Raw genomic sequence first — 19456 nt, forward strand, 5'->3', positions numbered from 1 at the left:
AGGTTTTCAGACATGATTTCCCTTTTGTAAATCCACTCTGTCTCCCCCATCATCTCCTGGTTCTCCTTCGTGTGTTGGGAGCTGGTTTCTATGAGGGTTTGCTCCATCAGCTACCAGAGGAGTTGAAGTTAAGGCTGACCAGGCTGTGGGTTACCAAAACCAGCTTGAAGATACACATCTATATGTATAAGAAAAGGGTTGGAGCAGTTTCACAGGTATAAGAGCCAAGAGAAAGGGGTGAAAGCTTGGAGAAAGCAGTCTCAGGGCTGCTCACCAGGGCTGGACACTGAGCTCAGCCAATGGGGTCATTTTTGCCCCAGACCCCAAGTCCTGTGTGCCCATGGGTCTGTCCCATTGCTGGCACAACCTGTGTGACTGCAAACCCCCAGCAGAACCCTCACCCTGGGACCTCTGGGATGTACCCTGAGCATCCCAGGCTGAGGGTAGTCTGAGTGACATGGCTGATGGGACAACTCACACCTTTCCTTCTCCCCTCAGACTATGCCACGTGTGGGCAGTGGCCACAGCCCAGGCCATGGTGGGGTCCAGAGAGGCTTTGGAAGTCCATGTCCTGTTCTGTTGCTTGTGTGGAGGTAAGTGGCAGTGTGATGTGGCCTGGCTTAGTATGGCCACCATGGCATGGCATAGAATCATGGAATGGTGGGGCATGAAAGAGACCTCTAGAGAACATTTAGTCCCCACACCCTGCTAAAGCAGGGTCACCTGCAGCAGGTTGCACAGGAATGCATCCAGAAGGGTTTGAAATGTCTCCATGGCCACTACAGCATCACCCTCACCAACCACTGAAGCAAACTGAGGAATCAGAGTGGGAGAATTATAGGGCTACAGTTCTTATCTTTGGGGAAAACACTTCATAAGCATCATGGGGGGAGCTTCCATGCCCCACAGCACCTCTTCCATCCTGCTCACATCCCTGCATCAGGGCCACATCCAGCAATGTGGATGCAGACATGAAGAAGTGGCATTGGAACAGGTTGCCCAGGGAGGTGGTGGGGTCATGATCCCCAGAGGTGCTCAAGACATGGCACTGTGGGACATAGTTTAATGGCTATGATGGAGTTGGGTTGACAGTTGGACTCAATGATCTTAGAGGGCTTTCCAGCTGAAACAATGCTCTGACTCAAGTGGTGACTCTGGTGCTGGCATGATCCTGCCCCTGCACCCTTTCCAGGAAGACCAGATCAAGCCTGATAAGTTTTGAGTTGATGCAGAAGGTTCATCTGATAGCAAAGGGCAGAGGTGCCTCTGTGTGGAGGCTGCTGCCCTAATCTGGAGGCATCAGAGTGCTGGCGGCTGCAGGTTGTTTCCCTGCCACCAGCTAAGCACTAGAGCAAAACCTGAAATCAGGGACCCAAGGGGATGAGCCACCAGGTGCTAGGACACTGCTGAAGAGCTTTTCAGTATTTCAAGGGGCTAAGAAAGCTGGGGAGACTTTTGAGTAGGGCCTGTTGTGACAGGACAAGGGGTGATGGTTTGAACTAAAAGAGGGAGATTCAGACTGGAGAGAAGGGAGAGATGTTTGACACTGAGGATGCAGAGACCCTAGCTACAGATTGCCCAGAGAGGTGTTAGAAGCCCCATCCCTGGAACCATTCCAGGTCAGATTGTATGGGGCTCTGGGCAACCTGCTCTAGTTGCAGCTGTCCCTGCTGAGTGCAGAGGTGTTGGACTAGATGACCTTGAAAGGTCTCTTTCCATCCAAAGCATTTAATGATTCTGTGATCCTATAATCCCCATCCCAGTGGTGAGCAAGGGGACCATGGGATCCAGCCAAGCTGCTGCCCACATCCCAGCAAAGCAGCCCACGAGCACCATCTCCTCCTGCAGGAGGCCCACCTGGAGCCATGCTTACGAGGGGTGTGTTGGCACAGGTCTGGCAAGCCTCAAGTGCTGGGGGCACGTCTGGATTGAGCCTGCGCCGGTGGTGCAGATGGGCTCCAACATCTCCATCAACTGCCTCTCCACCTTCGGTTGCCCCTGGGCTGAGTTCCACGTCCTCTTCAACACCAGCCTGGCTGAAGGTCCCCTACAGCCCATCAACAGCAGTGCCGTGCAGCTGCGGCTGCATGACTACCGGACGCCCTTCGGGAGGGTCTTCTGCGTTGCCCGGTGTCCCGGCAGCCGCATGCGGCACCTGCTCTGTGGCACCACCATCCTGGCTGGCTGTGAGTGCCTACCCCACCTATGGGCCTTGGGCTTGGGGTAGGGAGGCTGCAGTGGCCTGGGGTTGGCACTGCTTGGGGGGTGTCATAGAATCAGAGAATAATTGTCAGAGTTGGAAGGGACGTCAAGGATCATCCAGTTCCAACCCCCCTGCCATGGGCAGGGACACCTCACACTAGATCAGGTTGCTCAGTGCCACATCCAGCCTGGCCTGAAAAAACTCCAAGGATGAGGCTTCCACCACCTCCCTGGGCAACCTGTTCCAGTGTCTCACCACCCTCATGGGAAAGAACTTTTACCTAACATCCAATCTGAATCTACTGATTTCTATTTTTGTTCCATTCCCCCCAGTCCTATCGCTACCCGACACCCTAAAAAGTCCCTCCCCAGATTTATTGTAGCCCCCTCCAGATACTGGAAGGCCACAAGAAGATCTTCTTGGAGCCTTCTCCTCTCCAGACTGAACAGCCCCAACTCTCTCAGCCTGTCCTCATAGAAGAGGTGCTCCAGCCCTCTGATCATCCTTGTGGCCCTTCTCTGGACATACTCCAGCACATCCAGATCCTTCTTGTAATAGGGGCTGTGCCTGCTCTTGCCCCCACAGACCCTCCAGACCCCCCCAGCAACCTGAGCTGCACCATCCCTGAGGGCTCAGAGCACCTGGTGTGCAGGTGGGACATGGGGCGACCGACTGAGCTCCTCACCAACTACAGCCTCCACCTGCGTGGGTGAGCACTCTGGGGAGGGGGAACGGGGGTGGGTGATGCCATGAGCTGGATGGGCCTGGGAGGGAGCGTGGTAACTGGCAGAGCTGGTACATGGTGTATGGTACAGGCACAGCACAGAGACACTGAATTATACATTCGTGTCAGCTGGATAGCCTGGGCCAGGCCTTGACAACCCTTTTGAGGAAGAAATTGTTCCTCATATCCAACCTAAATCTCCCCTGGGGCAACTTGAAGCCATTTCCCCTTGTCCTGTCACTTGTTCCTTGGCAAGAAGAGACTAATCCCCACCTGGTTCCATCCTCCTTGCAGGGACTTGTAGAGAGCCAGAAGGTCTCCCTTCAGCCTCCTTGTGTCCAGGCTGAAGAATTCCAGTTCCCTCAGCTGCTCCTCAGCAGCCCTTCACCAGTTTTGTTGCCTTTCTCTGGACCTACTCCAGCACCTCAAAGTCTTTCTTGGAGTGAATGGCCCAAAACTGAACCCAGTACTGGAGGTGTGGCCTCACCAGTGCTGAGTCCAGGGCAACAATCCCTGCCATGGTTCTGCTGGCCACACTTCTCAGCCACCTGGGCACATGCTGGCTCATCTCCAGCCAGCTGTAGACCAACACCCTGAAGCCCTTTTCCTCTGGGCAGATTTCCAGCCCCTCTTCCCCACACCAGGAGCATTTACAGGGTTGTCATGACCCAGGCAGCCCCACCAAATCTGGGCATTGACACCAGCACTGCTGTGCTGCTGGTGACTGGGTGCTGTGCCCTAGTTACACTTTCTAAAGCTCACACCTTGCTGGTTTCCTGCCTGCAAACCACGTGGCAAACCACAACTTTAATTCTGCAGGAGGGATCTTTTGCTGTTGGTGGCTCAGCAGCCATGGTGTCACATCACGTGTCCCAGCCACACATCTTGGGCAGCTGCTCTCCCAGCTAAAGGACGTGCAGAGGGTGCTGCCCAAAGCCCCAAACCAAAACTCTGTCAGGGTATAAAAGCCTGAACCAGAAGCAGACCTGCTTCAGGTGCCACCACCTCTTCCCACTTTCTACCACCAAAGCCCCTGTGACACAAGCCCAGCAGGCTTACAAAGGTAATTTGACTTGATAAAGACCTCAAATCCCATCACACGTAGACTTAGTCAGGAGAAGTGATTAAGCACCCACCTACATTTGTTTGGGTTCAGACCTTGAGCTGAGAACCTTCTCTTCCGACATCAAAACACAAACGTCCTACAGAAGCGTCAGGAACCGAAGCTGATGACCTTGCAGTTGACTTTAGGAGTCACAAACTCTCGGTTTGGAGGTGACTGTGCCACAGTCATGAGCTGTGACCCCTCAAGAGTTGACCGCATGATGCTGGGATGGGCTCTGACCAGGGTTGTCTTCTGCTTTCTGGTGTAAGGGTGGTGGTGGCAGAAGATGCTGAGGAGAAGAATGGTGAGGAGGAGAAGGTCTTCACTGCAGGTTCACCAGTGTCACTAAGTGAGTTGCATGGCAGGACCCACTACTGGGCATGGGTACAGGCCAGCAACGCCTTGGGTGCTGCTCGCTCACTCCCTCAGCACCTTAACTTGCAGCAGCTTGGTATGTATATCCATCCATCCATCCATCCATCCATCCATCCATCCATCCATCCATCCCCCCACCCGCCCACTCTTCCCTCCTCCCTTCCTTCCTTCCATCCATCCTTCCCTTACATCCTTTGTTCCTTCCTTCCATCCACCCATTCTTCCATCCTTCGTCCTTCCCTTCCATCCATCCTTCCCTTCATTCCTGGCATCTGTCCACACATCCATCCTTCTTTCCTTCCACCCATCCTTCTTTCATAGAATCAATAAGGTTGGAAGAGACCTCAAGGATCATCAAGTCCAACCTGTCACTCAAGACCTCATGACTACTAAACCATGGCACCAACTGACATGTCCAATCCCTTCTTGAACACCTCCAGGGATGGTGACTCCACCACCTCCCTGGGCAGCACATTCCAACAGCTAACAACTCTCTCTGTGAAGAACTTTCCCCTCACCTCGAGCCTAAACTTCCCTTGGCACAGCTTGAGACTGTGTCCTCTTGTTCTGGTGCTTTCCTTCCTTCCTTCCTCCCATCCATGCTGGGTCTGTGCATGGCTGGACACTATCAAATATCACTTTGTGGGCATGCTCAAGCAGTGCAGCCCCCTCCCATGACGTGCCAGCCTTCAGCCCATTCTCTCCTGGCTCTCCCCACAGTGGTACCCACTCTGCCCCTGGTCACTGGTGCTGAGACAACAGAGACGTCACCTCCCACCACCACCATCCACTGGAGAAGACAGACGCTGCTGGAGAACGTGCACTGTGAGGAGCGACACAGAGCCACAGGCACCTTGGCATGGCATGTGAGACAGCAGGATCCCCCTAGATTCCCTCCCACTGCAGACTCTTGCGCACAAGCTGCTATCCCATTTAGGAGATGCACCAGTCCTGGTCCTCTGGGAGACTTCTAAGCACCCATGAGGGCTTGGAGTTGTTCAAAGCTCACCTCTTTGCTTCAGCTGAGGTTGGAGGCCTCCAAATTGCTGTGGTGCCAGAAGACCAATGAAGTCTTAGCCAGCCCTAGGGCAATGAAGCTGGAGAAGGGCCTGAAGAACAGATCTGGTGGGGAGCAGTTGAAGTAACTGGGGTTGTTCAGCCTGGAGAAAAGGAGGTTGAGGGGAGACCTTCTGGCTCTCTATAACTGACTGAAAGGAAGTTGCAGCCAGGTGGGGGTTGGTGTCATCTCCCATGAAACAAGTGACAGGGCAAGAGGAAACAGCCTCAGGTTGCTGTTTAGGGGAGGTTTAGGTTGGACACGAGAAGAAACTTCTTCACTGAAAGGGTTCTCAAGCCCTGGAAGAGGCTGCTGAGGGAGGTGGTTGAATCACCACCCCTGGAGGTGTTTAAAAGCAGCAGAAATGTGGCACTGAGGGACATGGTTTAGCACCAGTCTTGGTAGAGTCATGGTTGGACTCAATCTTCAAGGACTTTTCCAACCAAAACCAATCTGCAAGATAAAATTTTGAAATGCTTTTTCACATGAGATGTCTAACAGGACAGAGGAAGTCACCTCAAGTTGTCCCTGGGGAGGTTTAGGTTGGACATGGGGAACAATTTCTTCCCCAAAAGGGTCTTCAAAGGCCTGGCCCAGGCTGGCCAGGGCAGTGGTGGGGTCTCTGGAGGGGTTTCAAAGCTGTATAGATGTGGTGCTGAAGGCCATGGTTTAGTGGTGACCTGGCAGCGCTGAGGTAATGGTTGGATTCTGATCCTAAAGGTCCCTTCCAATCTAAACAATTCTGTGTGGGCTTTGCCCATCCCCATACATGCAGACAAGGAATGCAGTGACCGCTGCATGGTCTCATTCTGCATGGTGGGGGACAGCTGAGACCTGCTCACCCCCAGCACCCTGCTTCTCTCGCAGGTGGAGGTGTGGGATGGTGTGGAGCAGCACAGGACCCACTCGTGGCACAGTCTTCAGGGTGACACCCAGTACATGTTTCAGGTCAGGTGCCGGCTCAGCCCCCCTGGCAGCCCCTGGAGCTCCTGGAGCACCCCCTTTCAGTACACCACCCCTGAAGCTGGTAAGTTCTGCCCAGTGATGCTCTTGCTGCCTTCTCCCAAGCAGCTCATCTGTGAGATGTTCCGCAGGGACCTGGCCAGTGTTCTGGCTGCTTAAGACAGATGCAGGCGTGGCATGGAGCCTGCACAGCCCCATGCTTCCAGACATCAGGCCAACAGGTCAAGGGAGATGGGTCTGCTTCTCTACTCTGCTGAGAACCCACCTGCAATGCTGTGGCCAGCTCTGGAGTCCTCAGCAGAAAGCAGACGTGGAATTGTTGGAGCAGGACCAGAGGAAGCCACAGCAGTGATGAGAGGCCTGGAAGGAAGACCTCTGCTGTGAGGCCAGGCTGAGAGAGTTAGGAGATTCAGACTGAAGAGAAGGGAGAAACTTTTGACCCTGACGGTAGTGGGACCCTGGCCCAGGCTGCCCAGAGAGGTGGTAGGAGCCCCATCCCTGGAACCATCACAGATCAGGTTGTCTGGGGGCTCTGAGCAACCTGCTCTAGTTGCAGATGTCCCTGTTGACTTCAGGAGGTTTGAAACTGGATGACCTTTAAATGTCCTTTCCCACCCAAAACCATCTATGAGTCTGATCCTATCACCCAGGAGGCACAGCCACCATACCACCATCCAAGGACTGAGCACTGTCATCAGCTGGAAGCTCATCTCATGCTCTCCAAGATCCCTGGCCCCACAACATGTTGCAGATCATAGAAATTTTGGCAGACTCTTGAGGCTGCTGCAGCATGGAGCTGAAGAGAAGCCAGGTGGCTCAAGGCTGAAAGCCTCAGCTCCCCCAGGAAAACCACAGGGAGATATCAGCTCAGTGTGCTGGGAGAAGAGAGAGGAAGGAAAAGGCAGAGGAAAAGCCTGTGCTGCCCATTTATATAGGGGAGATGCAGATATCATGGGATGGAATAACAAAACAACAGAGAGCTACCAGGATGATTGAGGGACTGGAACATGTGCCCTATGAAGAAAGGCTGAGAGCCCTGGAGCTGTTTACTCTGGAGAAAAGAGAAGACTGAGAGGGACTTGCTGGAGCGAGTCCAGAGAAGGGCAACAAAGTTGGTGAGGGGTTTGGAACACAAGCCCTATGAGGAGAGGCTGAGGGAGCTGGGGCTGCTTAGCCTGGAGAAGAGGAGACTCAGGGGTGACCTTATTGCTCTCTACAACTACCTGAAGGGAGGTTGTAGACAGGCAGAGGTTGGTCTCTTCTCCCAGGCAGCCAGCACCAGAACAAGAGGACACAGTTTCAGGCTATGCCAGGGGACGTTTAGGATGGATGTTAGGAAGAAGTTCTACACAGAGAGAGTGATTGCCCATTGGAATGGGCTGCCTGAGGAGGTGGTGGAGTCACCATCACTGGAGGGGCTCAGGAGGAGACTTGATGGGGTGCTTGGTGCCATGGTTTAGTTGATTAGGTGGGTTAGATTAGTTGATAGGTTGGATGCAATGATCTTGAAGGTCTCTTCCAACCTGGTCTATTCTATTCTATTCTAAATGTTTATAGATATCTGAGGGCTGGGTGTCAAGAGGGAAGGGACAGGCTGGGTAGATTCATATTGGATGTTAGGAAGAAATTCTTCACCATGAGGGTGGTGAGACACTGGAACAAGTTGCCCAGGGAGGTGGTGGAATCCTCATCCCTGGAGGTTTTTAAGGCCAGGCTGGATGTGGCTCTGAACAACCTGACCTAGTGTGAGGTGTCCCTGCCCATGGTGGGGCAGGGGGGTGGAACTAGATGATCCTTGAGGTCCCTTCCAACCCTAACAATTCTATGACTCTGCTCAGTTGTACCCTAGGATAGGACAAAGGGCAGTGGATATAAACTATGGCACAGGAGGTTGCACCTCAACATGAGGAGTAATTTCTTCACTGTGAGGATCCCAGAGAACTGGAACAGGCTGCCCAGAGAGGTCCTTTCCTGGAGACTTTCAAGACCTCCCCAGATGTGTTCCTGTGTGACCTGTGCTAGATTCTATGGTCCTGCTCTGGCAGGAGGAGTTGGACCTGATGATCTCCTGAGGTCCCTTCCAACCTCTAACATGCTGTGATCAGATTACACATTCCAGTGTCCTCCTCCCTGGACTCTCTGGTCCTTGGGGACTTTCACCTCCGTGGTTAAGCCATCAAGTCTTAACCCCACAACACATCTCCAGCTGGTCCCCCCACTTTGTTAGCTCTCACCATGTCTCACGCTTCCTCCCACAGCTCCCACCAAGGCGCCTGACACCTGGCGGCGCCTGGGACCGGCATTACCAAACGGCAGCCACGAGGTGACAGTCTTGATCAAGGTAAGGTCTTCTCTGGCGGCTCCTCCTCACACACTGAAGAACTTTCAGCTGCACTTCTCAAGCTGTGCCAGAGGAGGTTTAGGCTGGGTGTTAGGAGGAAATTCTTCACAGAAAGAGTGATTTGCCATTGGAATGGGCTGCCCAGGGAGGTGGTGGAGTCACCATCACTAGAGGTGTTCAAAAAGAGACTGGATAAGGCACTTTAGTGCCATGGTTTAGTTAATTAGATAGTGTTGGGTGATAGGTTGGACTTGATCTTGAAGGTCTTTTTGAACCTGGTTAATTCTGTATTCTCCCACCTTAATTTGCCCACACGGGAACACTGGCCTCCCATGATTGAATGTTGAGGTCACCCAACTCTTTGTCTGGCTCTTCTTCTTCCATCTGGATGTGCAAGAGCCCAAAAGCTAGATTTAGAAAGAATTTTTTCACCATGAGGGTGGTGAGAGCTTGGCCCAAGCTGCACAGAGAAGTGGTAGATGCCTCAACCCTGGAACTATTCCAGGTTAGGTTGTTTGGGGCTCTGAACAGCCTGCTCTAACTGTAGATGTCCCTTCTAACTGCAGCAGGGTTGGACTAAAGGAACTTGAAAGGTCCTTTCCAACCCCAAACATCCCATGATCTACAAATCCTCCTGGCAGCAGAAGGTGATGCCCTTCCAAAAGAGCCCTTTGACCAAAGAGAGAGAAGAAAGATGAGATCTCATTGCATCCATGGGGCACAAGACCTCCCTATCCGTGCAAAATCCATCTGAGCATGGAGATTTTGTAGTGGGGTGGCTTGGTGTTGGACCCCATACCTGTGCCCATGGGACTGACTCTTTCTCTGCTCACAGCCCCTGCCACCCCAAGATGCCCATGGGAGGATTCTGGGATACACTGTGACCGCCAAGACCACCAAGGGATCACTGCTCCTCTGCAACACCTCCAGCACAGCATGCAGTGTCCTGCTACCACCAGGAGCCCACATCCTCCATGTCACTGCTCACAACTCTAAGGGGGCTTCCAGCCCTGCCATCATCACCCTTGGCCAGGGCACCAACAGCCAGGAAGGTAGGACCTCACACACCCCAAATGCAGCTTCAGCAGAGCCCAGATTTTATCAGAATTGCAGGGGAGGAAAAAGGGAATGAAACAGGCAAGGTCCTATACTGGGGATGGGGCAGCCCCTGGTATCGACACAAACCAGGGGATGAAGGGCTGGAGAGCAGCCCTGAGGAAGACTTGGGGTGCTGGTGGGTGAAAAACTGGATGTGACCCAGCACCAAGCACTGCCAGCCCTGTCCTGGGCTGATCCCCAGCAGTGTGGGCAGCAGGGGCAGGGTGGTGATTCTACCCCTCTGATGTGCTCTGCTGAGAGCCCAACTGCAGTGTTGGAGCCAGCTCTGGAGTCCTCAGCACCTGTGAGGCCAGAGGAGGTCACAGCAATGCTGGGAGGGTTGAAAGCCCTCTGCTGTGTGCCAGGCTAAGAAAGTTGTGGTTGTCCATCTTGGAGAAGAGAAGGCTCCAGGGAGACATCCTGGTGGCCTTGCAGTGCTTCAAGGGGCTGATCAGAAAGCTGAGGACAGACTTTTGAACAAGGTCTGTTGTGACAGGACAAGGGGGGACGGTTTGAATAAAAAAAGGGAGATTCAGACTGGAGAGAAGGGAGAAATGTTTGACACTGAGGATGGTAAGCCCCTGGCTTTGGTTGCCCAAAGAGGTAGTAGCTGCTCTATCCCTGGGACCATTGTAGGTCAGGTTGTCTGGGGCTCTGAGCAACCTGCTCTAGTTGCAGCTGTCCCTGCTGACTGCAGGGGGGTTGGACTGGATGACCTTTGATGGTCTCTCCCCACCTGAACCACTCTGATTCGCTGAGCTGCTGAAAGCCATGCCTCTGGAACAGCATGGCTGCTTTTGGTGAAGCTCAGAGGTCAACCAGCACAACTTCTCCTGAGGTGTATGGGACCACACTACCACCACTGACAGCCTCTTTCTCTAGACGGACCTTTAAAAGGCCCTTGCAGCCCAAACCACTCTATGAAGAGCACCAGCTTGTGCACATATGGATTTAAACAGGGGAAAAGCCCTGTCAGAGCTCTGCTCACTCCATCAAAGGAACAGACTGTCCTCCAGACAAGGCCAGCATCCCCTGGAGATGCTCCACAGCTGCGTATCTGAGCCCTAGGCCTCTGAAGGAGCTTCAAAGCAAGTTTGTTCTGCTAGCACTAGATGGCAGGGCTGAGCTGTGCTGTGGCCTCGGCGCAAGGGTGCTCCCCACAATAGCTCCTGCTGCTTCTGGAAGGAAGACAGCTGCATGTGAGCTGGGTCCTTGCAAACAGAAAGAGAGGAGAAACAACCTTTTTTGTGCCACCTTGGCTTCCTTGCGCCATGAGCTGTAGTTTCCCCACAGCCACTTTCCTATTTTTGAAGGAAGTGTTTCTTTTGCTGGGGAAAGTCCCATGTGAATGGAGGACAAAGAGATGAGTAAAGAGAAACTGAAGAGAAATGAAGTGGAAAAACCTCCCAGAGCTCTCACACTTATGAGAATCGTGCCCCTTTCTTGTAAGGGAGAACAGGTGAAGCATTTCAGATGAGGCACCACCAAGGTGAATATGTGCTTGAGCAGTGCACACCTGTTCCTGAATCCCAGCATGGTGAAGGTTGGAAGGGACCTCTGGAGATCATCTAGTCCAACTCCACTGCTAAAGCAGGGGCACCCACAGCAGCTTGCCCAGCATCCCAATGGCCAACTGGGTTTGGAATCTCTCCTGACAAGGAGACTCCACAACCTCTCTGGGCAGCCTGCTCCAGGGCTCCAGCACCCTCACACCAAAGAATTTTCTCCTACTGTTAAGTTGGAGCCTCCTGGGTTCCAGTTTGTGCCCACTGCCCCATGTTCTGCCACTGGGCACCACTGACAAGAGTCCTTCCCCATCCTCTCCACTCCCAGAGGTCCTCTAGTTTTTGCTGAGCACTGATCTGATCCCCTCTCAGGCTGCAGGCTCAACAGCCCCAGGTCTCTCAGCCTTTCCTCCTCACAGAGATGTTCCAGGTCCCTCAGCATCGTTGTAGCCTCCCCTGGACTCTCTCCAGTAGTTCCCTGTCTCTCTTGAACTGGGGAGCCCAGAACTGGACCCAGGACTTGCAGGCATGTCCTCACCAGGGCAGAGCAGAGGAGGAGAACCTCCACTGACTGCTGGGCACACTCCACTCCATTCACCCCAAGAGACCACTAGTCTTCTTGACCGTAAGCCCACATTGCTGGCTCATAGTGAGCTTTTTATCCAGGAGCACTCTCAAGTCCTTCTCTACAGAGCTGCTTTCCAGCAGGTCACCTCTCACCTGTACTGCTGCAGGGAGTTCTTCCTCCCCAGGTACAGGACCCTACACTTGCCCTTGTTGAACTTCATGAGGTTCTCCTCTGCCCGTTCCCACTGAATGGCAGCACAGCTTGACTGGGCATCAGCCACTCCTCCTAGCATGCTATCATCAGATCACTGGCTCAGAGCTTGTTATGTCTCTTCAATATCATCATTATTGACCTGGATGAACAACTCTGGACCCAGTCCTGGGCTTAGTTGACCCTTCCAAGTCTGCAGCTCTTCAAGCTGTGTTTGGAGAGACCGTTCCCATACTATCTCTCTCCACAGAGTTCCCAGAACCAGTGGCTGTGGAGGCTAAGCCTGAGAACCAGAGCAGGATCTTGGTGACCTGGCAGCATCCCCACCACAGCAGGAAGTCCCTGCTCTGGTTCATAGTAGAGTGGATTTCCACCAGCCACCACAGCCAAGAGGAGCAATACTTCTGGAAGAAAGTTCCATACCAGGAAACACACACCTACATCCAAGGTAAAGCATTCCAGGAGTTCTCTTGCTATGGGATGAGGTTCATCAGGACCCTATGAAGCCAAAATATACTCTAAAGGTAGAATTTCACCTGATATTGTGCCCTTGCCCGCTTGTTTTTGGAGAGTGGGAGCATGAAGAACCCTTAGTGAGGAAGGAGTGAAGCAGTAGGAGACAGAGCAATCAATAGGATTTAGTCTCCCAGGGAAAAAAAGTCACAATTACAGAACCATTGTGGTTGGAAAAGACCTTTAAGATCACCAAAATTCCAACCATTAAGTCACAAGAGAAGAGAATGAAGTGACAACTGAGCTGCCACCAGGAAATCCAGGCTAGACCTGTGGAGGCTGTCCAAGCACAGGAGATGAATGTCTACATTTAAAGGCTGCAGAGAGAAGGTTCAACACTTGATGCACCAAGGCTGCTCCTCCCCTGTGCCCGGAGAGACAAACCCAAAGGTCCTTACCAACGCAGCATGACCATCCCAGGACCCATCCCACCCCATCCCTGCTTCCCATGTGAATTGTGGTGTTTATGGGGTTTTGGATGCTTCCCAGCCAGTTACCAGGCTTTTTGCTCCTCCCCCTGTGGTTTGAGAAACAGCTCACACAGTGAGCTGCTTACAGACCAGTTTACAAACACCTTCTAAAGGCAAATCTTGCTTCTTTCCAGAAGGTACAGCAGCAAGAGGTCACATCAACGTGTCTGTGTATGCAGTCTACCCTGATGGAGTCAGCAAACCAAGCTCTGGCCAAGGTAAGCCCAGCTGGGTACAAAAGTTGCTGCTTAGTTTTAGAAAGAAGATGTAAACCCCTCCCATTGACCAGAAGAAAGTGAAGCTCTGGATAGAAGTATCTTGGCTGCAGGACATGGAACTAGAGGGAAGTGAGGACCACCATAATCTCCATCTCTGTGTATTGGCTTTGATTGTCCTCAAGAGCTGGCCATATGGAAATCCCTGAGCTTTTCCATCCTGCTGCTAGTCCTCATGCAGCTGAGCCAGGATAAACCCTGCCCAGCTCAACATCTGAACATTGAAGACACCTCCCAGCACCATCATACCAGCTCCACAGCGCAAACAAAACATGTCTGGCAGGTCCACAAAGGCACAAAAGGGCTGAGGTCCAGTCACAAAGTCAGTCCATGAGTCCGGAGCTCCTCCAACATAGCCCAGTAAGAATTAAGGGCCCAGGGCTGAGATTAAATAGACTCCCTGGGGAGGGGTGTGGAGAGCCCAGCTGAGGATGGTCAGGCCACTTAGACTTGTTAGTGCCCTTGGAGCTCTGACAGAGCTGTAGCTGCAGGCAATCGTTGCACCTGAGGATGACATCAGTTCTCCATCCCATGTATTGATGCAGTTGCAGATGGGTTATTTGAAAAGATGGAATTTCTGATCACTTTGGGGGGCTTTAGTGTTCTCATTATCCCATTATTTATTATTCTTATTAACAAAATAAAACCAAGCCACAGCTTCTCTATCACCCATTGACCTCTAAATGAAGTTATGGACATATCTTTCCTCTCTCTCTGTCTTTTAAGTCCCTTCAGAGAACCACCTCCTGAGCTCCACCTACAGTGAGATCTCCTACGGTAAGAAGAAGATAGTAGCTCAGGTTTAGTAAACAAGACTTTCTCCGTGACCAAAAAGGGAATTTTTAGCTTTAGCAGTCCCTGCAGCACCTGGTGATGGAGAAGCAAAAGCTCCTCTGCATTTTGGAGAGATCGGGGCCCCAAAAGCAAGTTTTCACTTGATAGGGACATGAGCCATGTGGCAGAAAAAGCTGTAGAGTTCTCATGGGTGAGGAGCACCCACATAATGCATGCCTTTTGCTTTCTGATGAGGCTTAGAATGTACCTTACAACATGTAGGAGAAGAAAACAAGGGGAATACAAGACAGTGGTAGCACAACAACTTTATGGAGTCTACTTCTCTGGAGAGATTCCAAACCCACCTGGACATTGCAACCCTGGGCAAGCTGCTGTAGGTGGCCCTGCTAAAGCAAGGGGGGTTGGATTAGATGACCTCCAGAGGTCCCTTCCAGCCTCCCATGGTTCTGTGATTCAATGGAGTGTTTGAATCAGAACCTTGTTTAAGCATTTCCCACCCATTTTCCTAACCAAGTATGCTCTGGCTGGCACATCTTCTGGTGAAGGTTCCATTATGATCTGCAGCAGTACTTGAAGCAAAAGCAAAACCAACATGAGCTGAAGAATTCACTTCAGCGTTTCTGGAAGGTAAGGCTGTGTAGGAGATGGTTAAACATGGTGACCACACTTCTACAAATTACTTGGTTGAACCACCTGGTCGTGGTGATGGGGAGAAGCTCTGCTCACAGCACAGCAGGGATGGGGACAGCAGCTCTGGGTTTGCTTTTGTTATGGCTTTGCTTCTGTCATTGAGGAGAAAAAGGAACAGGGAAGTGCTAAAGGTTGCTTTAGTGGAGATCTGGAGACATTCAAGATCAAACTTGATGTGGCCCTGAGCAGCCTGAATCTAGTTGGAGGTGTCTCTGCTGAGTGCAGAGGGGTTGGACAAGATGATCTTTGAGGGTCCCTTCCAACCCAATGCAGTCTGTGAATCTGCGAACCTCTGAATCTGCTCATGACATCAATGAATGTGGTGGAGCAGAACCCCTTTTGACCTCCTCCTTCTCTCACCTTTTTCAGATGATGACATCAGTGTTTTCTTGGGACTGGGCATCAGCATGGTTGTGTTATCGTTGGTTTTTGCTGTCCTGATGTTTAAAAAATCAGCCAGGAAAAGGTATTTTCTTCTCTTCTTCATTTTCCCCCTCCCTATTTCTTAGCCAGCCTTAGGGACATGTGATGTTCTTCAGGAGAAAGAAGGATGAGAGTAGAAAAAGAGAAGAAAATCTTAATCTCTGGATATCAGTTTCATCCAAGGAGTTGTCACTGCTTGGACTTGAGGAGGGGATGCTGAAGCTCCTCACCTCTAGAACCTGAGGGGCATGCAGTGCCTTAAGAGTGGAACAGGTGGAAACCTCAACATGGAGGATCTTGCTATTGTTTTTTAGCACCAACTGCTGTTCTTTAGCCATCCTTGCAAACTAATCTACCCCAGTTTGGTATTTAACTGGAATGAGGATGTCCATGCACCGCTGTCCCAGATACAAACACAGGGGAATGGGTGACCTTTAGAGCACAAAGCTGCTGGTTGGGTCTTCTACTGGTTGAATTTTCAACTGGATGGATCTTCTACTGGTTGGACAAAATAAGGAATATGGGAGAGGAGATTTGGAGTTCTAGGGTGTTGAGGGGCTGCCTCTTTCATTTCCTGAACACAGCCCAGTTCTTCTGCTCTGGATATAGTTGTGAAATGGACATTTCAGCAACACCAGGCACCAGGCATTTTCCCAGAAGTGCACCAGAACTTCAGTGAAGTGAAAAGTTCTTGCAAAGGATTTTCATTTCTGCAGCAGCTTTGGTTGGAGGAACATAACTTTCCTTATTGCTGAGTAATTGCTGTCATCAGCTCAAGCCACACATGCTTCATCTGGGTCATGAAAATAGCTTGGTCCTGGTCCCACCTCCCGGTTTAGCAACATTTCCCCATACAGACTGGTTTTGCATAAGGGATTTAGAGTGGCTTAGCTTCTAGACGTGAGCAACCACAAACCAGACCTAGAGGAATCATAGAATCACAGAGTGGTTTGGGTGGGAAGGGACCTTGAAAGGTCCATCTAGTCCAACTCCCATGCAGTCAGCAGGGACATCTGCAACTAGGGCAGGCTGCTTAGAGCCCCAAACTACCTGACCTGAAATGGTTCCAAGGATGGGGCAGCTACCACCTCTCTAGGCAGCCTGGGACAGAGTCTCACCACTTCCACACTAAAATATTTCTTCCTTCTCTCCAGTCTGAATTTCCCTCTTTGCGTTCAAACCATCACCCCTTGTCCTGTCACAACACGCCCTGCTCAAGTCTGTCCCCAGCTGTCTGATCAGCCCTGCTCCCACAGGTCCATGTCACTGCTGTGCTGAGGACTCCAAAGCTGGCCCTAGCACTGCAGATGGGGTCTCAGCAGAGTGGGGCAGAACCACCTTCTTTGGCCTGCTGGCTCCAGTTTGAACCATCATCCTCATCCTGTCACAACAGTCCCTGTCTTTCTGATCAGCCCCTCTGAGCGCCCACTAAGGCTGAAAGGTGAAGAGCTAGAGTTCAAAGAGGGGAAACCCAAACATATGGGGTAAATCTGGAGCTCCCAAGCCATCCCTGAAGGACAGATATGTCTCTTCTGCCAGGGGAGACTCTCATTCTGCATGAAGAATCAGTGACTCATGCCATGGACTAACATCTTGAGCTTTATTCTTCTCTTTTTGGTACAGAATTAAAGCCGCCATTGTGCCGCTCTTGCCAAAATGGCTCGTTGAAGACTTTCCCCACATGGAAAACAGCAACGTGGTGAAGTCACTCCAGGTAATTAGACCAGTTTCTCCCAGCATTTCACTTGTCTCTCCTTAAAGTTTGCTCCAGAGATGTGAGAAACACAGCTGGGAAGAGGATTAAGCTCTGAGGGACCAGGAACTCATCAAGAGTTATCCCCCAGGCATTGGCAAGGTCCATGAGAATCCAGCTTAGTTTAAGTGATTCACACCTTCCCTTGATATACTCTTTATTCAGTGGCCATGGCTGACTCAAGCTGCTCTTTATATGTTTGCAGAGCATAGAGACAGGCACTGATACTACCACAGAATCCCAGCATGGCGGGGTTGGAAGAGACCTCTGGAGATCAGCCTGCCCAATGCCCCTGCTAAAGCAGGGGAACCACAGCAGCTTGCCCAGCATCACAGTGGCCAGCTGGGTTTGGAAGCTCCTCAGACAAGGAGACTCCACAACCTCTCTGGGCAGCCTGCTCCAGGGCTCCAGCACCCTCACACTAAACAAGTTTCTCCTCCTGTTCAGACAGAACCTCCTGGGTTCCAGTTTGTGCCCATTGCCCTCTGTCCTGTCCCTGGGCACCACTGACAAAAATCTGGCCCCATCCTTTTGCTCCCTACAGGTCCTTTAGCTCTTGCTGATAACTGATCAGCTCCCCTCTCAGGCTGCTCTTCTGCAGGCTCAACAGCCCCTGGTCTTTCAGCCTTTCCTCCCCACAAAGATATTCCAGGCCCCTCAGCATCTTTGTAGCCTCCACTGGACTCTCTCCAGTAGTAGTTCCCTGTCTCTCTTGAACTGGGAAACCCAGAACTGGATACAGGACTCCAGATATGACTTCACTAAGGCAGATATTCCCCATCTCCTCTTGTCCACCTTGCTGTGGTCTCTTTCACAGGACATACTGGAAGAGAGGTAGGAAGGAAGATAAGATGAACACAACAAGTCATTGCCCCATTTATTCCTTGGGATGCTCTAACTGTAGCTCTTTGTAGGTCAAATTTGCCAGTTTTTTACACCACTCATGATTATTTTTTTTTTTCCAGGAGAAGAGTGATTTGATGGATAACAGTTACCATGAGCCATTCTTGGACATCAGTGACCCCTCAGTTACTGAGGTTGAGGAGGTGCCAGAACACAAGGAGTACAAGACCGTAACAACCAGAAGGAAGCCCAGCAGAGAAGTCTCTAAGGATGAGGAACGCCCAAAGAGCACAGCACCAGCCAGCACCACCGTCCCTGAACAGATCAGTGACTACAAACCTCAGGTGTCTGATGTCAACCCAGCAGGCTACATCGCTGCCAACTTTTACCAAGCACAGCCCCAAGCACCCCTCCCAGAACCAGAGACAAATGTCTTCTTCAGAGACTACACCAGCACTTTCCCCCACCTGTGGGAGGCAGAGGGAGCGGGCCACAACCTCTGTCTGCTGGAGAAGGTCAACCTTGTCCTAAACAGCAGCCAGAGTGGGCAAAACCACATGTTCAGCTCAGCTGTGGTGGGACATGGCTCCCTCGTAGAGAACCAGTGGGCTCAGACGCTGGCCATGGACGGCCAAGAGCAAACACTGGTTCCTGATGAGCTCCTCTCCTGCCTGAGAGCCATGAATGGCGAGTCGGTGACCACCGAGAGCTGCTTTCCCTGAAGCACTGGAAGGTTATTTTGAGGGACATTACATTTGTGGTTAAAGAACCTAACATGAAGACCACAGCATGTATCAGTATTTGAGATGTCAAACAGCAGAGCTGGAGCAAAACTCCAAATCAGAAATGTGTCTCCTTAGTTAACTCCAAATTCCTGGAATGTTTTGGCCAGTAAACCATAATGTTAAACCTCCCTCATATTGCCACAGACTCTCAGCATCCCAGCACAGGGAAGGTTGGAAGGGACCTCTGGAGATCATCTGGTCCAACCCCCCTACTAAAGCAGGGGCACCCACAGCAGCTTGCCCAGGATCACAATGGCCAGCTGGGTTTGGAAGGTCTACAGACAAGGAGGCTCCACAACCTCTCTGGGCAGCCTGCTCCAGGGCTCCAGCACTCTCACAATGAACAAGTTTTAAATCCTGTTCAGGTGGAACCTCCTGGGTTCCAGTTTGTGCCCATTGCCCCTTGTCCTGTCACTGGCCACCACTGAGGAGAGTCTGGCCTCATCCTCTTGCTCCCCACAGGTTCTTCAGCTCTTGCTTAGTATTGAGTAGATCCCCTCTCAGGCTGCTCTTCAGCAGGCTCAACACCCCCAGGTCTCTCAGCCTTTCCTCCTCACAGAGATGCTCCAGGCCCCTCAGCATCTTTGCAGCTTCCAATGGACTCTCTCCAGTAGTTCCCTGTCTCTTTTGAACTGGGGAACCCAGAACTGGACACAGTGCTCCAGTTGTGGCCTCCCTAGGACAGAGAAGAGGGGGAGGGGAACCTCCCTTGCCCTGCTGGGCACACTCTAAATGCACCCCTGGAGATCATTTGCCTTCT

General features: G+C 51.8%; 1 protein-coding gene across 1 annotated transcript; it reads left to right on the forward strand.

Annotated features, from left to right (window-relative positions):
- Positions 1-437: 437 nt before the first annotated feature.
- IL23R (interleukin 23 receptor) lies at positions 438-19287 on the forward strand. The gene is given in 14 exon segments (XM_068140874.1): positions 438-593; positions 1893-2186; positions 2789-2912; positions 4302-4483; positions 5128-5273; positions 6332-6491; positions 8686-8768; positions 9604-9820; positions 12400-12597; positions 13267-13350; positions 14134-14184; positions 15262-15358; positions 16939-17029; positions 18034-19287. Coding segments are annotated over 14 exon segments (2484 nt in total). The 5' UTR covers positions 438-457; the 3' UTR covers positions 18655-19287.
- Positions 19288-19456: the final 169 nt, after the last annotated feature.

Source organism: Melanerpes formicivorus, unplaced genomic scaffold (assembly GCF_026170545.1).
Source record: "Melanerpes formicivorus ecotype bairdi unplaced genomic scaffold, bMelFor1.0.p_v2 SCAF_7, whole genome shotgun sequence".
Lineage (NCBI taxonomy): Eukaryota > Metazoa > Chordata > Aves > Piciformes > Picidae > Melanerpes > Melanerpes formicivorus.